Genomic DNA, 23,128 nt, shown 5'->3' on the forward strand with positions numbered 1-23,128 from the left:
TGCAGAAGTACACAACTTTAATGACTGTAGAGTAACAGAAACCACAGGACAGGTATGATACAGTAAAACAGGGGTGGGGTGGGGTGGGGATAAAAGGACAGAGGGACACTGAATATGATCACAGCAACCAATGGGTGATTCCTTTGGTGCCCTGAGGTCATGAGACACTTGACTCCTGTCACCAACAACTGCAGGTTGAGTAAACCACCAGCTCTGGAAGACAGGCAGTGGCACTACTGCTGAGCTTAGAATCGGGGCAGGGCCTCCGTCACAGAGTGTTAATACTCTGAGTGTGAGGTCAGCACTGTGACATCAGGAGAGGGGCCTCCTCAGGACGCACTCCCGTTCCCTCACACTAGGTGGAGAAAGAGGTCCCCAGGCCCCATTAACCTTGGTCTTTGGATACATAGCAGCGCTGCAGCCCACTGCACCCCACAGCCAGCTTCGCACTGTTTACCCAGCACCCCCTGCAATCGGAGTTCGCGCAGAGAGTGAGCACATCCAGAGGAGGTGGGAGGAACCACGGCGGTGGGACTCGAGGGGCAGGAGCTGGCCGAGGAGCAGAGGTGCGCCACGGCGGCCCCTCCTAGGCGTCACTGAGATTGCTGGCGCTCAGGAGCACCTGCTCCCCGGGTTTGAAGGCCGGCATCCCAAGGTAGGGGCAGCTGGCACAGCGGAAGGCATCGCCCAGGTAGCACTGTTGAGGGAAGAGACAGTCATACGGGGAAGTGGAGGGTCAGCGTGTCCCAGATTCATGGGCAAGAAAGGGATCCCTCGTTTCCTGACATGGCCATAGAGGCCCGATGGGACCGGCCGGTGCATATGTAGGTCCGACTGAGATCCAGATACCGAGACTATTTAAGATCTCCGGTTTTACGAAAATCAGCGGTCTGGAGAAGTTCCTTAGAGGCCGTATTTCTATATTCTCAGCAGTTCAAATCATAGCCAAGCTCAGCCACATGGCTGAAGAGCATCCGGCCACGACGAAGTGGGAAGAACGGGGCCCAAACCGAGAAATGACAAGAGCTCCCCCCGGGGTGCGGGCATGCCAGCCCAGTCTCAGACGATGACCTCTCTCCTGCACACACGTTCTCACGTATTTGCCTAATTAGATATCTGGGCAGGAAGTGAGAGCGGGAGCTAGTCTGTGCTGGGTTTAGGATGATGCCCAATACCACTGGGGGTTTTGTGAATACTGAGTAAAGATCCAGATATTTACGTTTCCACAAGCCGACTTGGGCTGGGAGCTCGCCTGTTCCTTTGACTTCTCTCTTTCCAGTTCTTCTGCGAGGCCACAGGTGCTGGGGGGACATCAGTAGCTTGTGAGTGAGACGAGCCACCACCCAGGGGCTCCAAATCCTTGGCAGAGCCCAAGCCCGCCCTCACACTTTTCTCTTTACGCCAGGATGTCTTAACGCACACGCCCACGCCCACAGGGCCAGGCTGATGATGTAAGTGTGAGGCCGTTTAGGGAGACAGAGTGGTGGGGAGCGGGCGGCCCCGAGGGAAACGCCCTGTCTACACAGGCCGGCCACTACTCAGCTTCGGCAGATTAACACACTGGGGAGAAGCAGACAGTGTTGGCACATTTTCCAAAGCTAAGGACAAACAGAAAAAACAAACAAACTGGATTTTTACTTGAAATCTCCTGATTTGTGGATGCTGGCAACTTTCACACTTAAAAAAAAAAAAAAAAAACACCGATGACTCAGCAAGCCCACGCGCCACCATTTAACTTTTTACCACCCTTTCCGTCCATGAAACAAATGCAAAAATACTAAGACCAGTGTTTTCCAGGTTAAGAGGACAGATTGAACTCATGCCTCTACTTTACTTTCCCTCAAGGTCCCACCAAAACTGGAGTGAACACATAACCCCCCAATGACAGGGGCTACGGGAAAGGGGACAGCAGCAATGCGGTGCCAGGTGCTGCAAAGCAGGAGGAGAAGAAGGGACTCCGACTGAGGGGAGCTGAACTCCGAGCAGGCAGTGAGGAAGCCACCACCACGTAGGTGGCCGGCCCCCAACCCACATCACACCCCAAACCCTCCAAAGGAACTGCCTGCACCAGAAAGGCCCTTCCTTCTCTGCGAATTCTAACACCCCAAAGGGAAAGACCCAGAGATACTGACTTTGCCGAGTCCCCCACAGGCCCACCCTGGCTCCTGTCACTAAAGCACAGCCAACAAACTCCCCGCTGAGCTCAGGGCTCCCAGGGAGCTTTCTGTCCTCCACTCTTATCTTGGAGACAACCAAGATTCGTGGGAGGTAGAAGGCCTCTACCTCGAAGTGAGAGACCAAGCTAAAAAAAAAAAAAAAGAAAAAAAAAGACAACTTGGAAGAAACAGAGACTATGCAGGGAGGAAAAAACCTACAAAGAACTATCACTAACCTCGGGAGAAAAGAGAAGAGATCACACCCACAAAATAAAAATAGGACACTGTGCTAAAAAAAAAAAAAAAAAGAAAAAAGTCAAAACAAAAATGGAATCTTAGAAATTAAAAACATGGTGGTAGAGGGGCGCCCTGGGTGGGTCAGTCAGTAAAGCTTCTGAATCTTGGTTTTGGCTCAGGTCATGACCTCATGGTTTGTGGGATCGAGCCCTGTGTCAGGCTCTCTGCTAACAGTGAGGAGCCTGCTTGGGATCCTCTCTCCCCCTGCCCCTCCCCCACGTGCACACATGTGTGCTCATGCTCTCTCAAAAATAAACAAATATTAAAAAAACATAACCATGATAGAAATAAAATAACTTAACAAAAGTTGTAGAGGATAAACCTGCAGAATTTCCCAGAAAGTAAAGCATAAAGAAAATGTATAAGAAAAAAATTTACAGGATGATTAAAGGGATCCAACATCTTGAGTAACAGGTCACAGAGAAAACAAAGAGAGAAGACAAAAATGGTATACAAAATTAAAGAACATTTCCCAAGCTATGGACGTGGCTTCTAGACTGAAAAGGTGTATCGAGTGGCTAGTGCAAGAGATGTGAACAGACCCCTCTTCAAGACATATTGCAAAATGATACTGGGGATAAAGACAATTCTACAAACTTCCAAAATGGAAAAAGAGGTCTTACAGAAAGATCAAGAAACTGAATGGCCCCAGATACCTCTTCACAGAAATGTCCTCAAAATGATGTAAGAAAATTACTTCCAATCTAGATTTCCATACCTAAATTAGCAATCATGTACGAGAATAGAAAAAAGGCATTTTTAGCCACACAAAGTGTGCAAAACAAAATTTACCTCTCAAGTAGCTTTTCTAAAAAAACTATTGGAGAATGGACTCTACCAAGAGAAAAGAGAAAACCAAGAAAGAAGCAAGGGATACAAAAAACGGAAAAGCTAACGTAAGGCAGACGGAAGGGAACCCTCAGGGGAACAGTGAAGGGGACTCCCAAGATTTCCGCACTGCTGGGGACAAGGTCACACGTGTGCACGGGGCAGGGGCACGAGAGACAGACACGCTGAAGGCTGCCACTGTCACCAACCAAGCTGCCATCAGGTCACTCTTTTACCCGAGGGCGGGCAAGCCAGCCCAGGGCCTTGGCTTATGTTGACCGTGTGCGGGCGACACTCAGCATGCCCTCCCCCCACACCTGGAGGCTCTGCCGAGGACACGTGTGTTCTGCCGTGGTTGCTCCACACAGGAGAGCTCTGGTCCCAGCGGGTTTGGATCAGAACATGTAGAGCAGCCCCTCCCTCTGACCACACTTTTGCTGGTCGCCAGTCACTGCGTCACTCTGCGGCCCTGCCAGCGCTCTCCCTGTGCCAGGCCCTTGGTTTCCGAGAACTCCCTCGTGACTCTTCCTACCGACTCCCCTGGAAGGGACCCAGTCCAGACGAGACTGCAGATCTTATCTTTCACCGGGAGACTTCACAGATGTGGAATATTGACCTGTCCTTGCCTCATCGGGGGTGGGCTTACTACTCAGGTCTTCATGACTGAAGAATGTATTATTTGGAGCTTCGCACTAGGTGGTAAACTATCAAATAAGCCAAGAATGATTAACATAAACTTGGGAGAATGGTAATTTGTGACGAGAGGGAGCAAGACGCAGCTGAGGGAGCCTGTCGAGCGGACTTCTGAGATACTAGTCATGTTTCCGATTCTTCACCTGGGTAATCAGTACACAGGTGTTCGTTTCATTACTGTTTAAAGTGTACCTGATTAAAAAAGTCCTCTGTATATATGACAGATTTCACTATAAAATATATACTTTAACAACAGTCAAGTATTCCGATTCCTTGAGACTCAAGAAGCCACTAGAAGCAGCCCGGCAGACCCTGCTTCTGCCAGCACTCACCAATTTTTGCAGGCCTTCCTCTTTTTCCCTTCTCCACATGAAGGAGCCCGCAGGGAAGCTGGATCCGGCTTCTTAAAATCTTCTGGATCCAGCAGCTCATCGGAGTCGATGAGATCCTGGAGAGTGTTCGAAGAAGTTAGTGACACGGTCACGATCTCTGCTAACAGAAGGCTGGAAAAAGGGTTGTGGTGGCAGCGGGTTTATAGGGTCCACGTAAAGAGGGTCTCCACTGCCCTATTCTGGGCTGATCATCACACTCCAGCTGACCACTGGAGGGATCTAAACTATGTCCACAGAAGATTCATTCGGTTGTGAGGGGACTGGGAAGTAATTTACAATGTGCAGAGAATGTGAGTGCATGTGTATGTAGGGAGGGAGCAGGAAGAACAAAAAGAGAAGTGTTATATTTATTCAAATATATGAAGGGCTGTCATGTGAAAAAGGGAATGAAATATGTTTTATATCATACCCGAGAAAAAGACAAATAACGATACATACATGTGTGCAATTCTTTGATAAATGTGTGGACAATTCATCTGTAAGCTCTACAGGGAAATGAACCGTAGCCTGTCCTGCTATCTCCAGAATTTCAACAGTCGCAGAAATAAAGAACTTTACTATAGACAGTACTGATCAAAGATGGGAAAGTGTTGCTCTTAAGACAGTGAGCATTCAGTGACTTGCCCAAAGGAGCCAATAAAATAAAGCTGACAAACTTTTTTCAGGTTCACGCGTGCCCACAAGAATCTTTAACATATCACATGAAGTGAGAACAAGAAAACCTGTGAGGAAAAGAGATGCCGAAAAAGAAATGTAAAATGCCACCAATGCGGAGTTCCCTCCTGAATCAAAAATGCCAGTGACAGGCACAGCCGCAGTGCTGGGCTTTACGGCTGCAAGTCCGGAGAGGCCACTCCCAATGACGACCACTCATACCCGCAGCGGGGCCTACAAGAAAGCAGCGCAGAGCCCACAGTGCCCACAGTGCGCGCTCACCACGCTCTCGTCCTCCATGTCGTTGGCTGAGAGGGTCCAGAGCTTGGCCGCTGCAGGGTCCACGGCAGGCTTCACTGAGTCCAACCCACAAAAGAAAAAGAGCTCCATAAAAGCAGCCAGAGACAAACCACAGGCATATGTGAGCCTTCTACTGAGACTCTGGGAGGGGACGCTGGACTGGGAGTCAAAAGGCTTGGGTCCGAGGCCCAGCTCTACCACTTAGAGAAGGTACGGCCTGGGGCCGATCGCTTTGCAGTGACAGAAGCCATCATTTGCTAAGCACTTGCTTTGTGTCAGATACTATGGTAAGTATTTCATATATGCTACCTAATTAAATCCTGGTAAGAATCTTACAAGCTAAGTATGTGGTGTCCTAATTTTATAGGTGAGGAAGCTGGTTCCCACATTTAGGCCACTTTCACAGTAAAGAGCCACAAACAGGAGTCTGTCCAATGCTTCTGACTTCACTCCATGTTGCTGTGTCCTTATCTTCGTTTCCACCCCTAGAACCTGGGGCTAATCGTACTCCCTACACCTACTGCAGGAAGATCTGAAGATCAGAGAGAAAGTTGCCAAAAACCATCATAAATAGCAAAGCTTCTGACTCACGTGAACCTGTCACGTACAAGAAAATCGGCTCCAGAGCCGGTGGCGGTGGTGTAACACAAACCAGCTGCAGACACAAGCCTCACACCTCCCGGCTCTATCTGGGTCAGGGGTGGGGTGCAAGGAAGGCCCTGAAAGAGCGGAGCCCCGAGTCTGTGGGCAGGTCCTCAGATGGGCCTTGGGGGTAAGTGCATCTCCACAGATCACTGTGCAGCTGAATGCTCAGGCCTTCCGCAAGGCAAACCGCTCATCGAAGCCGTCCCTACCCATTCTGGAACCATGACTCCGAAGGCTGGGATTCCAGAGGATTTCTTAAAGATTTTGGCTGGCCAGTCAAAGCAGAGCAGTGTGAACGTACCTGTAAATTTTCGCATATTTCACAGCTGGGACAATTTCTCTCAATTCGGGCCTCATGTGATAGTGATCAGAAGGGTGAAGGGGTGGCAAAGGGCAAGTGCAACTTTCTGAGAAAAAAATCTGTTCACAAGTGGCTTAAGATCCTCAAAGTAAGAGAAGCTGACTTTACTAGCATGGAAAAGACACACAGGAAGAGGAGCAGGGCACTCTTAGTGGCCATGACCACCAGTGGGAGATCTCCTGAGAATAAATGTCATGGTTCTGGGCTGTGGAAAGACTTTGTGAGCTAAACCACATGCTCAGGCCTCTAGAATCTGGAGGCCTCAGTGTCTTCTGGTGCAGAAGGGGTTGAATTAAGTAATACCTATGCATTATGTCAGATGTGGATCTGAATCTGCCCAGGACAACAGTACATTAAACATTCTTCCATTAGGAAATGACTGAAATTAAGGAAGGAGTGGTCCTCTAGAGACATCACCGCCTCTATTCAGATCTCTGGCTCAATGTCTCACATGTCCTTCTAGGCCCACCTGGACAGAACAAGGTCCTCAGGCCAGTCTTACCTGGAGGAGAAGACTTCTTGGCAATAGAAAGCTTCAGTTGACTAGAAGAACCCACTTCAAAGTTGGGTTTTTTGCCTGTGATGCGCACAGAGAGCAAGCTGTCACTTTGGTAACCCAGATGTTCCTGGACAGACTGTACCTCTTCGGGGCTCAAGGGTTCCCGCAGCAGCTGGAATTCAAGACACCAAAAGCATTAGGCCACACTCTTTCCACAAAATAACGTTGTACTATGTCTACCTATACAGGCGTCAAATACTCATTTCTGTGTACTAAGCATATAGTAGCACCAGATGACAGATGTCACCTCATGCCTCACATTCGGTTTCTCAGTGACCTGTCCCCTAGAGTGTCATTCCGTCTGTGTGCTTACTTTGAGCCAACCCTAAATTATTTACCAGACACCTGTCTATTAGGTACAAGGCACTATGCGAGTCATTCTGCGGATTGTAATGATTATGATTATGAAGATGAAGCAGACATGTTGAACAGACATGTTGAAAAGGATCACAGCCTACAGCAGGGAAGCATGCCCACAACAAACAGAATGGAAATGAATTAGAGAAAAAGGACCATGCGGGAGGGAAATGTTTTCTTGGGAAGAAGTAGCAGACGATTGATAAAGGTAGAAAAAAATGTGGAAATGCCACCTCTCTGCCCAACAACTACAGAATGGTTGAATAAATCTTAGCCCATCCATAGCACTCAATATTGTCACATCATCATTAAGGATGAGGGGCAATGCACTGAAGGTGGGCAAATGTCAAAGATATTTAGGGGTGCCTGGGGGGCTCAGTCAGTTAAGTGTCTGACTCGGTTTCAGCTCAGGTCATGATTTCATGGGTTCATGGGATCGAGCCCCATATGGGACTCTGCACTGACAGTGTGGAACTTGCTTGGGATTCTCTGCCCCTCCCCTGCTCGTGCTCTCTCTCTCTCAAAATAAATAAATAAACATTAAAAAAAAAAAAGACATTTAAAGGTGGGGGGAAAAGCTAGTGACTGAACAATGTATATATACAACCTTATTTACACTTAAAAAAGTCTCTCTTACACACGCGCGTAAATATATAAAAAAGGTCTTAGCAGCCACACACAAAAAATGTGTTGGTGGCTTCCTCTGGGAAGGGAAGCGTGAGGAAGGCCTGCACGTCACTTTATGTTTATATGCTTTAGTATTAATTGAATTTTGATGAGCATCTTATTTAGAATATAAAACAGAAACCCTAAACTAAGAAAAAAATAAGAAAGAGTGGGTGTAAAGAAACTAAGGCCCTAGGTCATGTGGCAAACAGGTGGTATACCAGCGATCATGGTATAGCACTCACCTCTCACATAAGAAAACTTCAACATCAAAGAATGTAGAAAATATGAACACCTCCATTTAACCTCAGTATTTCTACTGAACTATCAGAGACGGCATTCCCATCCCCACCCCCCAACCTGCTCCAGCCTCCCACCAAGTATCTGAGGACAGTCCCGGTGCCTGTGTCGCTCTTGGGCCTAGGATTTGTGTCCATTAAGGGACCTGTGTTGCGCTCTCCCTGCCACCGTGGCCACCACCCCCACACCAGTACTGAGACTGGAACATGCCCCAACCCACACGGGCGCAAGTGGAGTCTCTTCAAAGGACAGGTGTTCCAGAAAGTTCTGTCTTTTGCGGCATCACGTATCTTAGACACAAAGCACTTCCCGGCTTGCTTCCTAGCGTACGCGACACTGTGCACCTCACCTTCAGGGCTGTTACTCCCCTGAGTTTCTCTGTACCGACTCACAGAGATCCTGGGTGTGGTCGCCCAAGGCTTCAATTCCCAGCAAAGAACGTTGTCTACCAACATACCTCTTTCACTTCCACGAGACCAGAAAGAGTCAGGGCCGAGCACAGCTTAGATGTCGTTCTCACTTTGCTATTGTTAACTGCCGAGAGGAAAACCCCAATTAGTACTTCATGGGACAAAGCAGGGAAAATAATAAAGGCTCCATCCGATTTGGGTCAGCAGCCAATAAAACAGAAATGGTGAAGGCATTCTGACACATGCTTTTGGTTGGTCAAAGTGCTCTTACCTGTGCTCTTAAGTGTCATATAGTACTTCCATTGTTACTCACTCTTGGCTTCTTGGAAATACCTTCCAGGGGATGTTGGATAACGAGTGAGAAAGAGGCTGAGGAAACGTTAAGGCACTGACGTTCTCTCTGTACACTTCTGTGCAGCCACCCAAACTCTACATTCCCAGCAAAGAATGCTGGTCATCTGCGGTCTGCGTCTCAAATTTATACGTCCGCACAAACACCTCTACGTATTTCAAAATACATTCGTTCTCTTATTGTGTTTTAAGTTAAGTCATCACATATTGATGGAAAAAGTTAAAAAATTCAGAATTGGACAGTGTTTTGACAGCTTCACCACGGAGCAAAAACGAGAGGCTTTTACCTCCTGGATTCCATCATTAGTTTCACATGAGTCAACAAGACCACTCATCACTCCCAGACTTCCAGTCATTATTTTCTAACTTTTTATTCTGAAATAACTATAGGTGCATAGAAAGTTTTGTTTTGCTTTGTTTTAAAAAGGGCCGTTTGCCTCGTTCCCCCCCCATGGTAACATCTGACGAGATCGGGTGCATTCAGGGTGGTATGGCCATAGACGTCCCCGCCCTGGTAACATCTCACAACTATACCACACCGGTGAAGACCAGGAAATTGTCACTGGGAGTCCACGGCACTACCCAGATGTCACCAGTTTTACGTGACCTTGCTTGCGTGTGTGCAGCTCTGTGCAACCTTACCACGCTTGCAGCTTTGTGTGAGCACTACCACAGTGAGGATCCAGGATGCTCCATCACAAGGAGCCCTCTGACGACCCCTTTACCGCCTCACACATCCTCTGCCTCCCGCTCCTAACCCGTGGCGACCCTCAGTGTGGTCCCCATCACTATAACTTTGCTATTTCAAGAATGTTGCGTGAACAGAAGCACACAGCATGCAACCTTCTGAGCCTGGCTTTTTCTCACTCGGCACGATTCCCTGGAGAGTCATCCAAGTTGCTGCACGTATGAGGAGCTTATTCCTTTTTGTTGCTCCAGAGTTTTCCACGGTATGGACGTACCACAGTTTAACCAGCCAGCCTGTTGAAGGACCCAGCCATTGTCAGATGGGCAGTTTCCTTCTATTTTACTACTGAACGGATCAAAGGTCACAATTCCTTCAGGTGCCCTGCTTCAGATTTGTACAATCATTTACCACCAACGAGAAGGATCTCCAAATGATACCTCCTACTCAGAGAGATGCAGTAAACATGCCTAAAGATGGAACGCTGTTAAATTCTAGTCTTTCAAAGGAAGATTTCCTTACCTACAGCTGTCTCTACTGGCTCTTTCAGAAAGAGACATCCACCGGGCCGAAGGATCCGGGCCATCTCGGCCAAAATCTCAGTGCTGTGCAGAGTGGTGCTCCCAGGAATTACACCCGACAAAATAACGTCAAAGCTAGATTCTTTGTGGGCAGCTGAAAAGAAGGAAGACTCTACTCAGCAAGCACCTGGGCCCCGGAGGCAATCTGCCAACCCCTGCCAAGCCCCCCTCGAGGGCTCCAGGCCTGGCCCTGGAAGAATGAACACTGCCCCCTCAAGCAAATGTTACGAGGCCACCATCACTAGCAAGAGGGGCAACGAAGCTGCTGTTCTCCCTCAGTCTTACTAATTTTGTATCCTTTCCTATGTTTAGGGAAAGGAGTAAAAAAGAAAGGTGGCTTAAAAAATGCAGAATATTTAATAAGAAACAACAGACTTCTACAAATCAACTACACTCTGAAGCCCACTGTATCTCAACTGAAAAACAGCAGCGTGGCCACCCACTGCTATCATCTGCCACCCAAAACAACTCGGACATTGAGGAACCACACAAATGCAGCATCCCACCAACCCCTGCCGCCTGCAAAGACGATGTGTGCAGGCACTCACACTGCAACAGCTGGCTGATGTTTTCCACAGACACCTGGCCCTCGCCGCCGGTTAACGTTCGAAGCTTCTCCACCAGATCTTTTAGAGCCTCCGCCGGGGATGACTGATCCCAGATCACTGCCACAAACTGGCCAGCCGAGACCCCGTAATCTGCCATTCCTGCAGTGCCGAAGGACCTACAGATGACGAGACAAAGGAAAGTCAAGACGGAGCAGAGACAAAAGCATCATTTAATCCATGAGGAACCATCAAATGTGATTAGAATCACCACCTTAATTCGGACCTCTCGCCAGGGAATGCTGACCACATTAGAATATCTTCCTGTAGGGGCGCCTGGGTGGCTCAGTTGGTTAGGCGGCCAACTTCGGCTCAGGTCACGATCTCACGGTCCGTGAGTTCGAGCCCCGCGTCGGGCTTTCTGCTGACAGTTCAGAGCCTGGAGCCTGTTTCTGATTCTGTGTCTCCCTCTCTCTCTGGCCCTCCCCTGTTCATGCTCTGTCTCTCTCTGTCTCAAGAATAAATATTTAAAAAAAAAAAAAAAAGAATATCTTCCTGTAGATGCTAGACAGGTGAAGAAATGAACCCATCTCAACGGATCATAACCCCAACTTTCCCAAACAAGGCAGGCTGCTTCCCTGATGAGAGGCCTATCTTGGCAGTCAAGTTAGGAAGTTGAAGGCAGAAAGATTATTTCTGCTTTGATTTGAGACAACTCAGCTTGAACAGAATATAAAACACACAAGACGCTCAAAAGTAGGACTCAGTAAAGAAGGCCAATAAATGGGCAGATATAACCCAACCACAAGCTTAATGTTTCTTTAGAAAAAAGACAACATATTTTTTTTTAATTTTTTAATGTTTATTTATTTTTGAGAGACAGAGGGATACAGTGCAAGCCGGGGAGGGGCAGAGAGAGAGGGAGACACAGAATCCAAAGCAGGCTCCAGGCTCCGAGCTGTCAGCACGGAGCCTGACGCGGGACTTGAACCCACAAACTGTGAGATCATGACCTGAGCTGAAGTCAGATGCTTAACGGACTGAGCCACCCAGGCGCCCCAGAAGACAACATATTTAAATTTAGCAAATTGAATAATGATATTTTCCCTTTCATCAAAATATGAAAATTCAATTCCATTGAATCTGCAATGATCAATACTACCTACTGTCTTTAACGTTTAATGTTAGTTACCCAGACTGTTCAAAACACTTAAAATACATTATCTCAACTGAACCTCAGCACAACCTTAAACTAAATATTCCCATTTTACAGCTATAAAACTGAAGCCATGGACTTGCCAGGTCACACAACTAATAAATGTTGTGAGATAAAGACCTGGAATTTGAATCCAAATCCATAGGACTGTAAAGCCCACGCTTTTAACCTATGGAAATCCCCTCCCCCCACCACCTTGAGGCAACTTTCTCTTCCACTGGATACTGAGATGAGTCTAGAATGTGCTCACAATGAAATCAGGTCAGGCGATAGCATTCTACTTGGCTCCTCCTTTCTTTCTTAAACATTAATGCCACCAAGTTTCCAACTTAAAACAGCTCTAATAAATGGCATAAAGGCAAAAGCCGTGGTAGCCAGGTCAAGCATGGATCAGTGTTGTGCTGAACACTCCTGTCTTCTGCAGAAGTGGCTAACTCAGTCACAATTATGCCACCACAGGCACTCGGAATGAATTTAAGCCACATCCACTACATTCTTCCGTCCTCAAAAATATTCACTTCAGGGGCGCCTGGGTGGCTCAGTCCGTTGAGAGCCAGACTTCAGCTCAGGTCATGATCTCGTGGTTCATGGGTTTGAGCCCCGCGTCAGGCTCTGTGCTGACTGCTTGGAGCCCGGAGCCTGTTTCGGATTCTGGGTCTCCCTCTCTTTCTGCACCTCCCCTGCTCGCACTCTCTCTCTCAAAAATAAAACAATAAAAACTTAGAAATATTCACTTCAAACGACCTGCTCCTCCACCTACAAATCTTAGCCAAATTAGCCAGTCATCCTTAAATGCTATAGTACTTTGGTTTTGTCACTCACTTCCTAAAGAAGTTTATTTTCTAGGTGAAATCAAGTCATTCTTCTGGAATCAGGTCCTCCATAAATAATCTGGCTCCACCTGGATCTCCCACTTCTCCAAAGTGAATCCCTCCTTGTTCTATGAAAAACCTTTGCCTTTTTGCTTTCATCATACCTTTTATCCAATTGCTTCCATGTAAAATGTCCACTTCTTATTATCCCGACCTGACTGCAAGCCCCAGTAAAAAGGATGCCAAGTATTATCAGACAAGCAACATTCCTTAGTCACTGAATCGTTTTTAAATCCTTAAAAAGTACACAATAAAGAAATGAAACTTTTAAGCTTTTAACAGGCACAGAATGTTGAGGAAGAACTCCCGCAAACATATTTTTTTTAAGTTTATTTATTTATTGTGAGAGAGAGAGAGAGTGAATGCATGTAAACAGGGGAGGGAGGGAGGAGGGAGGGAAAGGGTGGGGGTGGGGGATCCCAAGCAGGCTCCATGCTGTCAGCACAGAAGAACCAGCCAGGGAAAATAGGACCATGGATTGCTGGGCATCAGATTATAAGAAATAAAGAACTTGTTTCTAGAATGATGTTGGCACCAGGTTCTCTGCTGGGACAATAGAAAGTGACCAGCTCCCTGCCCACCAGCAACAACTACAAACCTTACACTGTACTCACAGAAAAAGCATCAAGAAAGAAAGAAGGTGCAAAAGTTTGTTAGAGCAAAACAAAAAGCCAGGTGTCTAGACCTTTTCAGCAACCTTCAATGGAGGCAGTTTCTACAGAGCACAGGTTTTGAATACAGATGAACTGGGCTTCTATCGACCACTGGACTGTCTACTTAGTACATGACCATGGGTTAGTTATTAGCCTCTTTTCCCATCAATAAAGAATAATAATCTCCTATTTTGCAAGGCTGCTGTACGAAGTAAATGAGAAGATAAGAATATGCAAACCATATTTCATGCAGATCCTCAGCAGGGTCTGCTGCACAGAGCTCAACAAAATAATATTCTAAGAGAACTTAGTTTTTGGTGGCCAGTTTATTTGCCTTTGCTTCAAAGAGTCCCTATAAAGCCTGTTCTTTCTCCTCAGCTATGCCCACTGAGGACTCCCCAGGGAGAGATGTGAGGCTTCTTTCTCACTGTTAGAATTACACAGAAGAGCTGCACTTTATGACATCTTAGGCACTACTCCACTGGGACTATGTCAGCACATTAGAAGGATGTAAAATGCTTTGCGTTCCATATCCCCCCAAACTAATCTTCTCTGGCAAGAGGGAGCTCATAAAATACATTTACTAAACATTAACCCTCAAAACGCAGACATAGCCACCACTCTCGGCCAGCATTTTCCGAATAAAATGGGACACAACGGTCTTTAAAGTATCTAAAAGCCAAAGTGTGATACCTGTCATCGTCAGAGTTCTGTGTGGCTGTCAATCTGCCTTTTTAAAGCAACTCTAAGGAAAAAATGTCCGGCACCTAAGTCAACATACTTACAAGTGTGACTCAGTTTCATATCTAAAAAGAGGTGGAGTTGAAGAAGGCACTGTCACGTAACTGGCCTTGTTAAGCACTGCTCCAGCACTGCCTGCCATACACAAGTGCCCGTGGCTCTTCTCAAATGCTACTGGCAGGCAGGGAAAGCAGATGTCTGAAAACAACTTCTGGAGATGCACTTGTTTATTTCTCAGGTACCCAATAAACATCAAATCTTGAGGCATTTGGCTCCTCTGAAGGATGAAGGGAGCCAAAAGGAAAAAAAGAAGATTGGGGCACCTGGGTGGCTCAGTCAGTTGAGCAACTGACTTTGGGTCAGGTCATGATCTCACAGTTCATGAGTTCAAGCCCCTCATCGGGCTTGGGCTATCAGCACAGAGCCTGCTTCAGATTTTCTGTCCCCCCACCCCTCTCTCTCTGCCGCTGCCCCCCCCCATAAAAACATTTTTTAAAAAATAAGGAAAAAAATAAGATTGAAGTTTGCATACCAGTTCTCACCAAGGATCAATCCTTTTAAGTCAGGTGGCTAAAAACTTCTAAGAATACTGAAAGTTCTCAAAAAGGAAACATTTAAATGTAATGAGCGTGTGTGTGTGCACGCGCGCGCGCACACACACACACACACACACACACACAGAAAAAGAGGTGATAATCGGCAAGAAAACAAGAAACTCAAAGGAAAATGGAAGACTGTCTCCATACAATTAGGTATGTGTCAAGAATTAAGAATTTCAGGAAGGATACCCCAGAGCTAGAATTTCCACAGGAAAGGCTCATTTGAGGATCGGTGGACAGAACTCAGAAAACAAAACCTTACACATCAGTAGTGTTTTAATGAAATCCAGAGCTGTGGATCTGAAATTTTAACATCTGGGGAGTAGTTCTGGCTCAGAAGGGCTTTCTCCACATCCAGGCAGGGGAGGGCAAGAAGTTTTTTTTTTTTTTTAATAATTTTTTTTAACGTTTATTTATTTTTGAGACAGAGAGAGACAAAGCATGAATGGGGGAGGGGCAGAGAGAGAGGGAGACACAGAATCGGAAGCAGGCTCCAGGCCGGCAGCCCAGAGCCCAACGCGGGGCTCCAACTCACAGACCGCGAGATCGTGACCTAAGCTGAAGTCGGATGCTTAACCGACTGAGCCACCCAGGCGCCCCGAGGGCAAGATGTTTTGAAAAGACTAGCTGATAAGCATTGTGCAAAAGAGATACAAAGACAAGGGTCTAACTGCAAACACAAAATTTACAGAATGACATGCTTTGTTCCTGTCATCAGTTATTCCTAACATGGAAACTGTACTTTTCCCTGTTAATATGAAGCCTTCCCTGATGACAGATATCACAGTGAGGCACTCTGCATTTACACTTCAGTTTAGTGCCTGGTCCATGACCTCCCTGAGTCATTCAGAGATCGGCACTTAATGTCAGAATGGACACCACCAACCTTTCCTAAACTTGCAGAGTCTACAAGTCACCTGGGGGCTTTGTTAAAATAAGATTCCTGGACTGCACCCAGATGTACTGAATCAACACTCCAGGAGAAAGACCTGGGTACCCAATTTATTAGCAAGCATCCTGGATGGTTCTTTTGATCTGGCAAGTTTGGGAAATATTAAATTATACTGCTGAAAAGATGACCACAGGCCCCAAATGGAGCCACTTGTGCTAAGCACACATCATCAACAAACTGAAACTAACAGCTAACTTAATTGTGGTTTCTACCTTCTCCAGGAATGTAATCTCAATTCAGGGGTCAGTTTGGAATTTTACAGTCAGCATTAGTAAGGTAATCTGCCTAACAGACCCCTTCTGTCCCCTTGCCTGAAATAATCCCCCCCCCCCATTATAACTTCCCTATCTCACCCCCTCTGCCTTTAAAAAAAAACCTTTCCTTTACTTGGGATGGGATGCTGCCCAATTCATGAATTGTTCAATAAAGCCAATTAGATCTTTAAAAGTTACTCGGTTACTTTTTTGTTATTTAATAACACCAACTCCACACTTTGGAGATTCTGGCAAGTCACTGGCTCAAAATTACAACCTGGGGGTTAAGTACCCCACCTCCCCCAAAGACCGAGGCTTCAGCTCCCCCAGTGTTTGAGACGACGGCCTGAGGTCCAAGGTCACAACGGCTGGCTATTAGCAGAAGCGGGTCTTGAAGGACCCAGGTCTTGGGGACGCAAGGTCAAGGCTCCTCCTTCTCAGCGCGCTGACTTCGGAGCCTCAGACCTCGGGCCGGCGGCGCATGAGAGGAGGCAGCCCGGGAAGGTCAGAAGCCACCACAGCGCAGGAGCCCGAGACAGGCAGGGCCGGCCGCCCCCCCGCCCATAGGGCTCCCCCGGGCAAAAGCCCGCCGTCTCCCCTGGGAGGTGGTCATGGCTCCGTGTCCACCGAGGGACGGGGCTGGGAATAGGAAACAAGAGGCTCCAGGGGCGAGGATGGGCTGGAAGGGGACAGCTGGGGAGATCGGGTTCCTGGGCCGCAACTCAACGACGCTCACCTGCCTCTCGGGGCTCGCTCCCGGCTTCTTCGCGGCAGCCGGCTTCGCACCTCGCGCCTCTCGCGATATGAGGACTCTGCGGGAGCGCGGGCAGGGCGGAAGTGGCCTTGGCGAGCTCCCGGGTGTCCGCCGCGTCACTGGCGGAGGCGTGCCCGCTTCCAAGATGGCGGCGGCAGCGGCGGCGGTGTCAGGCGCTCTCGGCCGGGCGGGCTGGAGGCTCCTGCAGCTGCGGTGCCTGCCCGGTGAGGGGGCGGCCGAGCCGGGGAGCGGGGAGGAGCAGGGAGGGGGCACGAAGCCGACCTGGCCTGGGTGCGGGGCGGAAGAGGCCGCCGTGGCGGCCCACGAGCAAGGTGAGGTGAAGGGCATCGGCGCGGAGCCGCCGGCGTCCAGGGCTCGAAGGGGCCGCCTGGCTGGTTTCTGCTCCCATTCTTGAGCTGTGAAGGGCAGGAGTGGCGGGGCGGGGCCCGTCTCTCCCATTTAACGAAGTTAACGGAGCCCCAGAGAGAGGGCTGTGGGTGCCCAGGGTCTCACAGTTCGGCAGTTGGAGCCTGGCAGACCCAGACCCAGTCTGTCACTAAGTCCACCGCCAAGTCCCCGGGAAGGGCCACTTCAGGGTCAGAGTTGGAAACGGCCGCAGAGAGCCCCTAGTCCGTTGTTTCCTAAGTCGGTCATCTCCTCACTTCATTGATTCTATGATATTGTCCCACCTTTTCCACAATATAGTCAGTATTTTTGTTTATACACCCAAGTTTTTAATACTAGACGTTGACTTAAAAGAGGTAGCTTTATATTGCTACTGTAAATGGACAACCAGTGTCACCTCCATAAATAGAATGTATACATTGATGTATTAACATAAACATACAACTAATAAAATAATATTCTCCTGGATTTCATCAAATCTTGTGCCCCGCGGTGGTTTCCACAGTCGTGCTTTGGGACCTCTCCCATCCTGTTTGAAGTTTTATGAGTATTTGTTCCATTTTTTGTGTGTGTACAAATACTAAAATACTGATATTTTTACACCTATTCTGTGTTGTGTTGTGTTTTGTTTTTTGAGAAAGAGAGAGAGAGAGAAAGGGAGAGAATCTTAAGCAGGCTCCAAGCTTAGTGCAGAGCCCGATGTTAGGGCTCCATCTCATGACCCTGGGATGGTGACCTGAGCCTCAACTAACTGAGCCACCCAGGTGCCCCTATTCTGTGTTTCTTTTAACATCGTTCCCCGAGTTAGTCCATAGATTTCTTTTTAAAACACGAGTGTCCTTCTGTTGTTGTTAATACAAAACTCTAATCCAAATGTTTAAAGAAATTCGGGGCGCCTGGGTGGCTCAGTCGGTTGAGCATCCGACTTCGGCTCAGGTCACGATCTCGCGGTCCGTGAGTTCGAGCCCCGCGTCGGGCTCTGGGCTGATGGCTCAGAGCCTGGAGCCTACTTCCGATTCTGCGTCTCCGTCTCTCTCTGCCCCTCCCCCGTTCATGCTCTGTCTCTCTCTCTCTCAAAAATAAATAAATGTTAAAAAAAAAATTAAAAAAAAAAAAAAGCCTGTGCCCCAGCATATCCACTCCTAGGTAGAGAAATGAAAGCATATGTCCACCACAAGGTGTGTACAAGTATATTTACAGCAACTTTATTCATGATAGACTAGGCTGAAACAACCCAGGTGTTCATCAACAGACTAGTGTTTCTTAATGCAATTCCACTCAGCAATAAAAAGTAGCAATTGATTTCCACAAAAATACTAATCAGTTAACAATATATTATGCAAAAGAAGTTTTGTACAGAAAGGATATACTGTATGATTCCATTTAGATGAAATTCTAGGACAGGACAGGGTGGAAATTTCAGAACAGTGTAGGTCAGGGGGAATGACCGGGGAGGAGCATAAGCTTTCTGGGGTGATGATAATATTCTTCACGTTAGGGGTTCAGGTTATGCAAGTGTACACTTTTGTCAGGACTCAGATTTGGCACATTTAAGATTTGTGCATTTCATTGTATATAGCTACCACCTCAGTAAAAGACCAGTAAATAAATATTGAACTCTGGTTAATGATATGCACGCAGAATGTGTGGAGCTGAAGAATACTGAGGTCTACAACATGCATCAAACGTGAGATGGATTGATGTCGGGAGAGTGTGATAGATATGTAGAACCTAGGTGGTGGGTACACAGGTGTTCATGTCATAGTTCTTTCAGCTTCTATGAAATTTTCTATAATAAAATGTTGGGAAAGAAAAAAAGGAATATGAGCCTGGACTTTCCAAAGCCCTTCCCATAGTAAATGAGGTGTTGCAGGTGTTGCCAATGAGAAAACATCCGCATGAGAAAAAGCCCACACCTGTGGGGTGCCTGGGTGGCTCAGTCCGTTGACCATTGACCATCCCATCCAACTCTTGGTTTCAGCTCAGGTCACGATCTTACAGTCATGGGATTGAGCCACATGTTGGGCTCCGCCCTGAGCATGGAGCCTGCTTGAGATTCTCTCTCTTCTCCTGCCACTCTCCCCCACTCACTCTGTCTCTGTCTCTCTCGCTCAAATGAATTAAATGAGTAAGTAAATAGAGATTAGTGACCTGTGTGAAGACACCATATAAATACTATAGGAATCAGTACTCAGGCCTCATTTCTAGTCCAGTGCTCTTGGTATAATATAAACATGTAGCAATTTCAGGTCATTTTCACTTTTTGATTGGGCTTCACAACACTCCCAGTGAGCAAACAGATTCTTACTCTTAATTTGCATATTTAAAAATCATGCTCATTGGGGCGAAGCCCATTACCATACAGTGAACAAACGATAGCAAAAGGCCAGAGGCCAGGTCTTCGGTTCCCTGGCTCATGCTTTTGCCACCACATCGTGTGTCAAGGTTGCCAGTTTACCGAAGATTTTTGTCTGGGACTCAACACTCGGATAAGTGGTTCTGGAGTAGACTCAGCCCTGCTTTTCCTCTCCCCACCCCTCACGCCATTCGGGGCACCAAAGAGTCTTCTCTGGTAAGTGTTCCTGCCTGACCAGCCCCGTTCTTGTTTCAGTGTCCCGTTGCCAGTCAGCCGTGGTGTCACGTGCCTTCCATGCTTCAGCCGTGCAACTAAAGTCTTCAGATGAGCAGAAGCAACAACCTCCCCCGTCTTTTTCTCAGCAACATCCTGAGACACACAGAGCAGAAGAACCCAAGCCAGAGTCCTCTCGTCCACCCCCCAGGTATGTATCAGGACCGCAGTCCATCCATTTCTGGCCATTTTGCATGCTTGGGTGTGTCTGTCCTTCCTCTCTCCTCTTTATCCTCCTTTTCACCTTCCATCATTTTCTAGGCTATCTTTGAAAGGAAACTGTTGCTTTTTTATTATATTTTAATTGTGCCTGTACACTCTAAAATATCTAATCAAAGTAAAGAAGCTCATAAAAGTAAAGCAAAAATTACCAGAAATCACAAACCCTGAAAAAACTCTAATGTTTTTGCAAATGTCCTTTTTTGATGTTTGTTAAGTATACTCCATACGTAAATCTATATACTGTAAGTGATTAATTACACTGTACACCATTCCAGAACCTGTTTTTTCACTCAATAGTACATTTTTAATGTTTTCTCAGTCTGCATGATTTTCATGGTTGCATACTATGCCAGCAAATGGCAGTATTAAAATTTATCTAACCTATCTTGGGGCATCTGGATGGCTCTGTCGGTTAAGCGTCCGACTTCATCTCAGGTCATGATCTCACCGTTGGTAGGTCTGAGCCCCATATCAGGCTCTGTGCTGACAGCTCCGAGCCTGGAGCCTGCTTCGGATTCTGTGTCTCCCTCTCTCTCTGCTCCTTCCCCATTCATGCTCTCACTCTCTCAAGGATAAACATTAAAAACAATTTAAATTTATTTAACCTATCTTTTATTGATGAATATGTAGATTTCCTTCACTGCTATAAAAAATGTGATCAAGTGTGTGGTTCTCTCAGCAGGGGGAGCATTGAATCAAAGCAGGTGCACATCTAAAATTTTGTTACATGTGTGGGACCAAATTGGCCTCTAGGGAGGTGAAAATAGTTTACCTTCCCATTAGATATTTTTTCTTCTTAATTCTGCCACTGAGAAGTTCTGCTAGCTCTGAAATTAGGGTGTTCCCATCATTTTTCTGGTCTCCTGATTAAAGTGCTTCTCATTTTCATTCAGCAAATATGTTCTGAGGATCTCCTTTGTGCCAGGCCCTGTGAATACTACAACCATTGTCCCTGTACTCATGGAGTTACCGTTTGGTACAAATACAGATGAAGAAACAGTGTGCTAAGGGCTGTAAACAGAGAAATCCAGGGGGCTATGGGAGCATTTGCCTTCCTATGACATGACCTCCTCACTCACGGGATCCCTTGTCTCAGTGACTGTATGAGAGGAGAAAGGTGATAGAATTTTTGTTCTGTTGGCATTGAAACATCAGTACTGGTGAAAAGTAAGTGTCTTCCCAGCGTGCGCTTAGAGGAGGCCCAGAGCCTCCGGTTTCCGGTCAGGCGCATTTTGCGTGTTAGGCAGCCGGCAGTGAGATGAGGTGTGCTGGGTTCCGTCCCCACGTGTCTGTTGGGTTTGGGTCTCAGGTACACAGATCAGGGTGGTGAGGAGGAGGAGGACCATGAGAGCGAGGAGCAGCTGCAGCACCGCATCCTGACCGCAGCCCTGGAGTTCGTGCCTGCCCACGGGTGGACAGCAGAGGCCATCGCGGAAGGAGCCCAGGTGTGTACAGGAGGAGGGGGGGTGGCGGCCGGGAGGGAGTCACACCGGCCAAAGCAGAGGGCCTCATGCTTTCTTATGGCCCAGCTTAGAGCCCCTCACTGCTACAGGATTGGGGCAGGGTGTGTTTTCCCAATAGGGTAAAAATAGCTTTATTTTTTTAATACAGAAAGATTATACCATGGAGTTGGTTCTTGCAAGCTAGGTTATAAAGGCAGCCCCTTAGGCATAGGTGTTGCCTATGATCACAGTTACCATGTTTCATTGACTCTAAGACAGCAGTGGTTGTAAGAAGTGCCATTATTTTATGCATCACTAAAAAAGAAAAAATGCTGCCTATTAAACTGGGGCACATCGTCAATTGCATGATTCACACTGAATGTTTAAATGAAAAAGTAGGGGGGCATCTGGCTGGCTCAGTTGGTAGAATGTGTGACTCTTGATCTTGGGGTTGTGAGTTCCAGCCCCACGTTGGGTATAGAAATTACTTCAAAATAAAAATCATAAAAATAAAATGAAATAAAAAAATAGGTGCATCTTAAAATTGATGAAATCTGGTGTTTGAAAATGCAAGAGGGCACCATCTAGGAGACCAACACACCTTGCTTTATCAGTAAGACTGACGGTGTTTGCTCCTGCGTTGGCACAGATGGCTGCTTTAGGTTAAGCTGTTGGCTCACCTGGAGGCCATGGTGCACAGAATTGTCAAGCATAGCCAGATACCGCCCTGTGAGAGCACAGTGAGAACAGAAAGCAAAGGATTTGCAGATTCACGTCTCCCACCCCAAGCTTGCGGGGAAATTGGATGGAAGGGTGAGCACGTTTGAATGCTGGCGAGAGCACAGAAACAAGGGTGAAGTGCAGGTACGAGAGAAAGTGGCAAGATCCGAAGTGCAGAGCCCTTTCAAGGCAAGAATTAGGAGATCTGGGAAATGAGTGCGAGGACTGGCCTTTGATGCATTAGGGGTGAAGTTGGAGAAGACAGCTACGGGTTTAGTTTTTAGAATATTAAGGGAGTTCCCAAGGGACAGCTTCTGTTCCCTGTGAAGTAGGTGTGGTTGTCTCATGAACCTGAAGTTAAGGGTAAGAGGAGACAAAGGTTTGAGGGTGGCAGAAAATGTTAGAAAGAATTATTACAGGAAGTGGTGGAACAGAAATGTAACAGGATTGTTTGGAAAAATCTTTTTTTTTTTTTAAAGGGAGGGAATCACTATATATCAAAGCTACCTATATTCACAGTCCTAGAACTTTTTTTTTTTATGTCTATTAATTTTTGAGAGAGAGAGAGAGAGAGAGAACACAAGCAGGGAAGGGGCAGAGAGGGAGACACAGAATCCAAAGCAGACTCCAGGCTCTGAGCTGTCAGCACGGAGCCGATACAGGGCTCGAACCCACAAACCATGAGATATGACCTGAGCCGAAGTCAAATGCTTAACTGACTGAGCCACCCAGGTGCTCCTGTTTGGAAAAATCTTATACTGCATTAGTCTACAGTAACTGGTCTTTTTCACTGTGTCCTGTGTATATCTTCATTCATAGTGGCTGCATAATACCCACTGTATATACTTGACTTCAATTGATAAACATTTGGGTTGTTTCCAATTTTTTA

At 47.0% G+C, this 23,128-nt stretch overlaps 2 protein-coding genes across 4 annotated transcripts in view; one reads left to right on the forward strand and one right to left on the reverse strand.

Annotated features, from left to right (window-relative positions):
* On the reverse strand, positions 1 to 16,919 carry CIAPIN1 (cytokine induced apoptosis inhibitor 1). 3 transcript variants are annotated; one of them, XM_003998072.5, is made up of 9 exons: positions 16,804 to 16,919; positions 10,784 to 10,959; positions 10,177 to 10,329; positions 8,666 to 8,742; positions 6,829 to 6,997; positions 5,303 to 5,376; positions 4,307 to 4,422; positions 1,220 to 1,301; positions 1 to 697 (listed from the first exon to the last, which is right to left on the reverse strand). In XM_003998072.5, exons 2-9 carry the CDS (start codon positions 10,938 to 10,940, stop codon positions 587 to 589), a joined length of 939 nt encoding a protein of 312 aa, XP_003998121.2. In that variant the 5' UTR covers positions 10,941 to 10,959; positions 16,804 to 16,919; the 3' UTR covers positions 1 to 586. The 3 variants fall into 3 exon arrangements, with proteins under 3 accessions (XP_003998121.2, XP_044902955.1, XP_044902956.1); XM_045047020.1 differs by lacking the exon at positions 16,804 to 16,919 and adding an exon at positions 11,055 to 11,076; XM_045047021.1 differs by lacking the exons at positions 1 to 697; positions 1,220 to 1,301; positions 4,307 to 4,422; positions 5,303 to 5,376; positions 16,804 to 16,919 and adding exons at positions 5,383 to 6,266; positions 11,055 to 11,173.
* The window catches only part of COQ9 (coenzyme Q9), a 14,271-nt gene continuing 7,869 nt past the window's right edge, over positions 16,727 to 23,128 (forward strand). The window contains exons 1-3 of the mRNA XM_003998073.5: positions 16,727 to 17,045; positions 19,838 to 20,006; positions 21,387 to 21,522. Coding sequence (XP_003998122.3) covers positions 16,742 to 17,045; positions 19,838 to 20,006; positions 21,387 to 21,522 — 609 coding nt within the window. The 5' untranslated portion in view covers positions 16,727 to 16,741. The remainder of the gene's footprint in view (positions 17,046 to 19,837; positions 20,007 to 21,386; positions 21,523 to 23,128) is intronic.

The sequence above is a fragment of the Felis catus genome, chromosome E2 (assembly GCF_018350175.1).
Source record: "Felis catus isolate Fca126 chromosome E2, F.catus_Fca126_mat1.0, whole genome shotgun sequence".
NCBI classification, from domain to species: Eukaryota; Metazoa; Chordata; class Mammalia; order Carnivora; family Felidae; genus Felis; species Felis catus.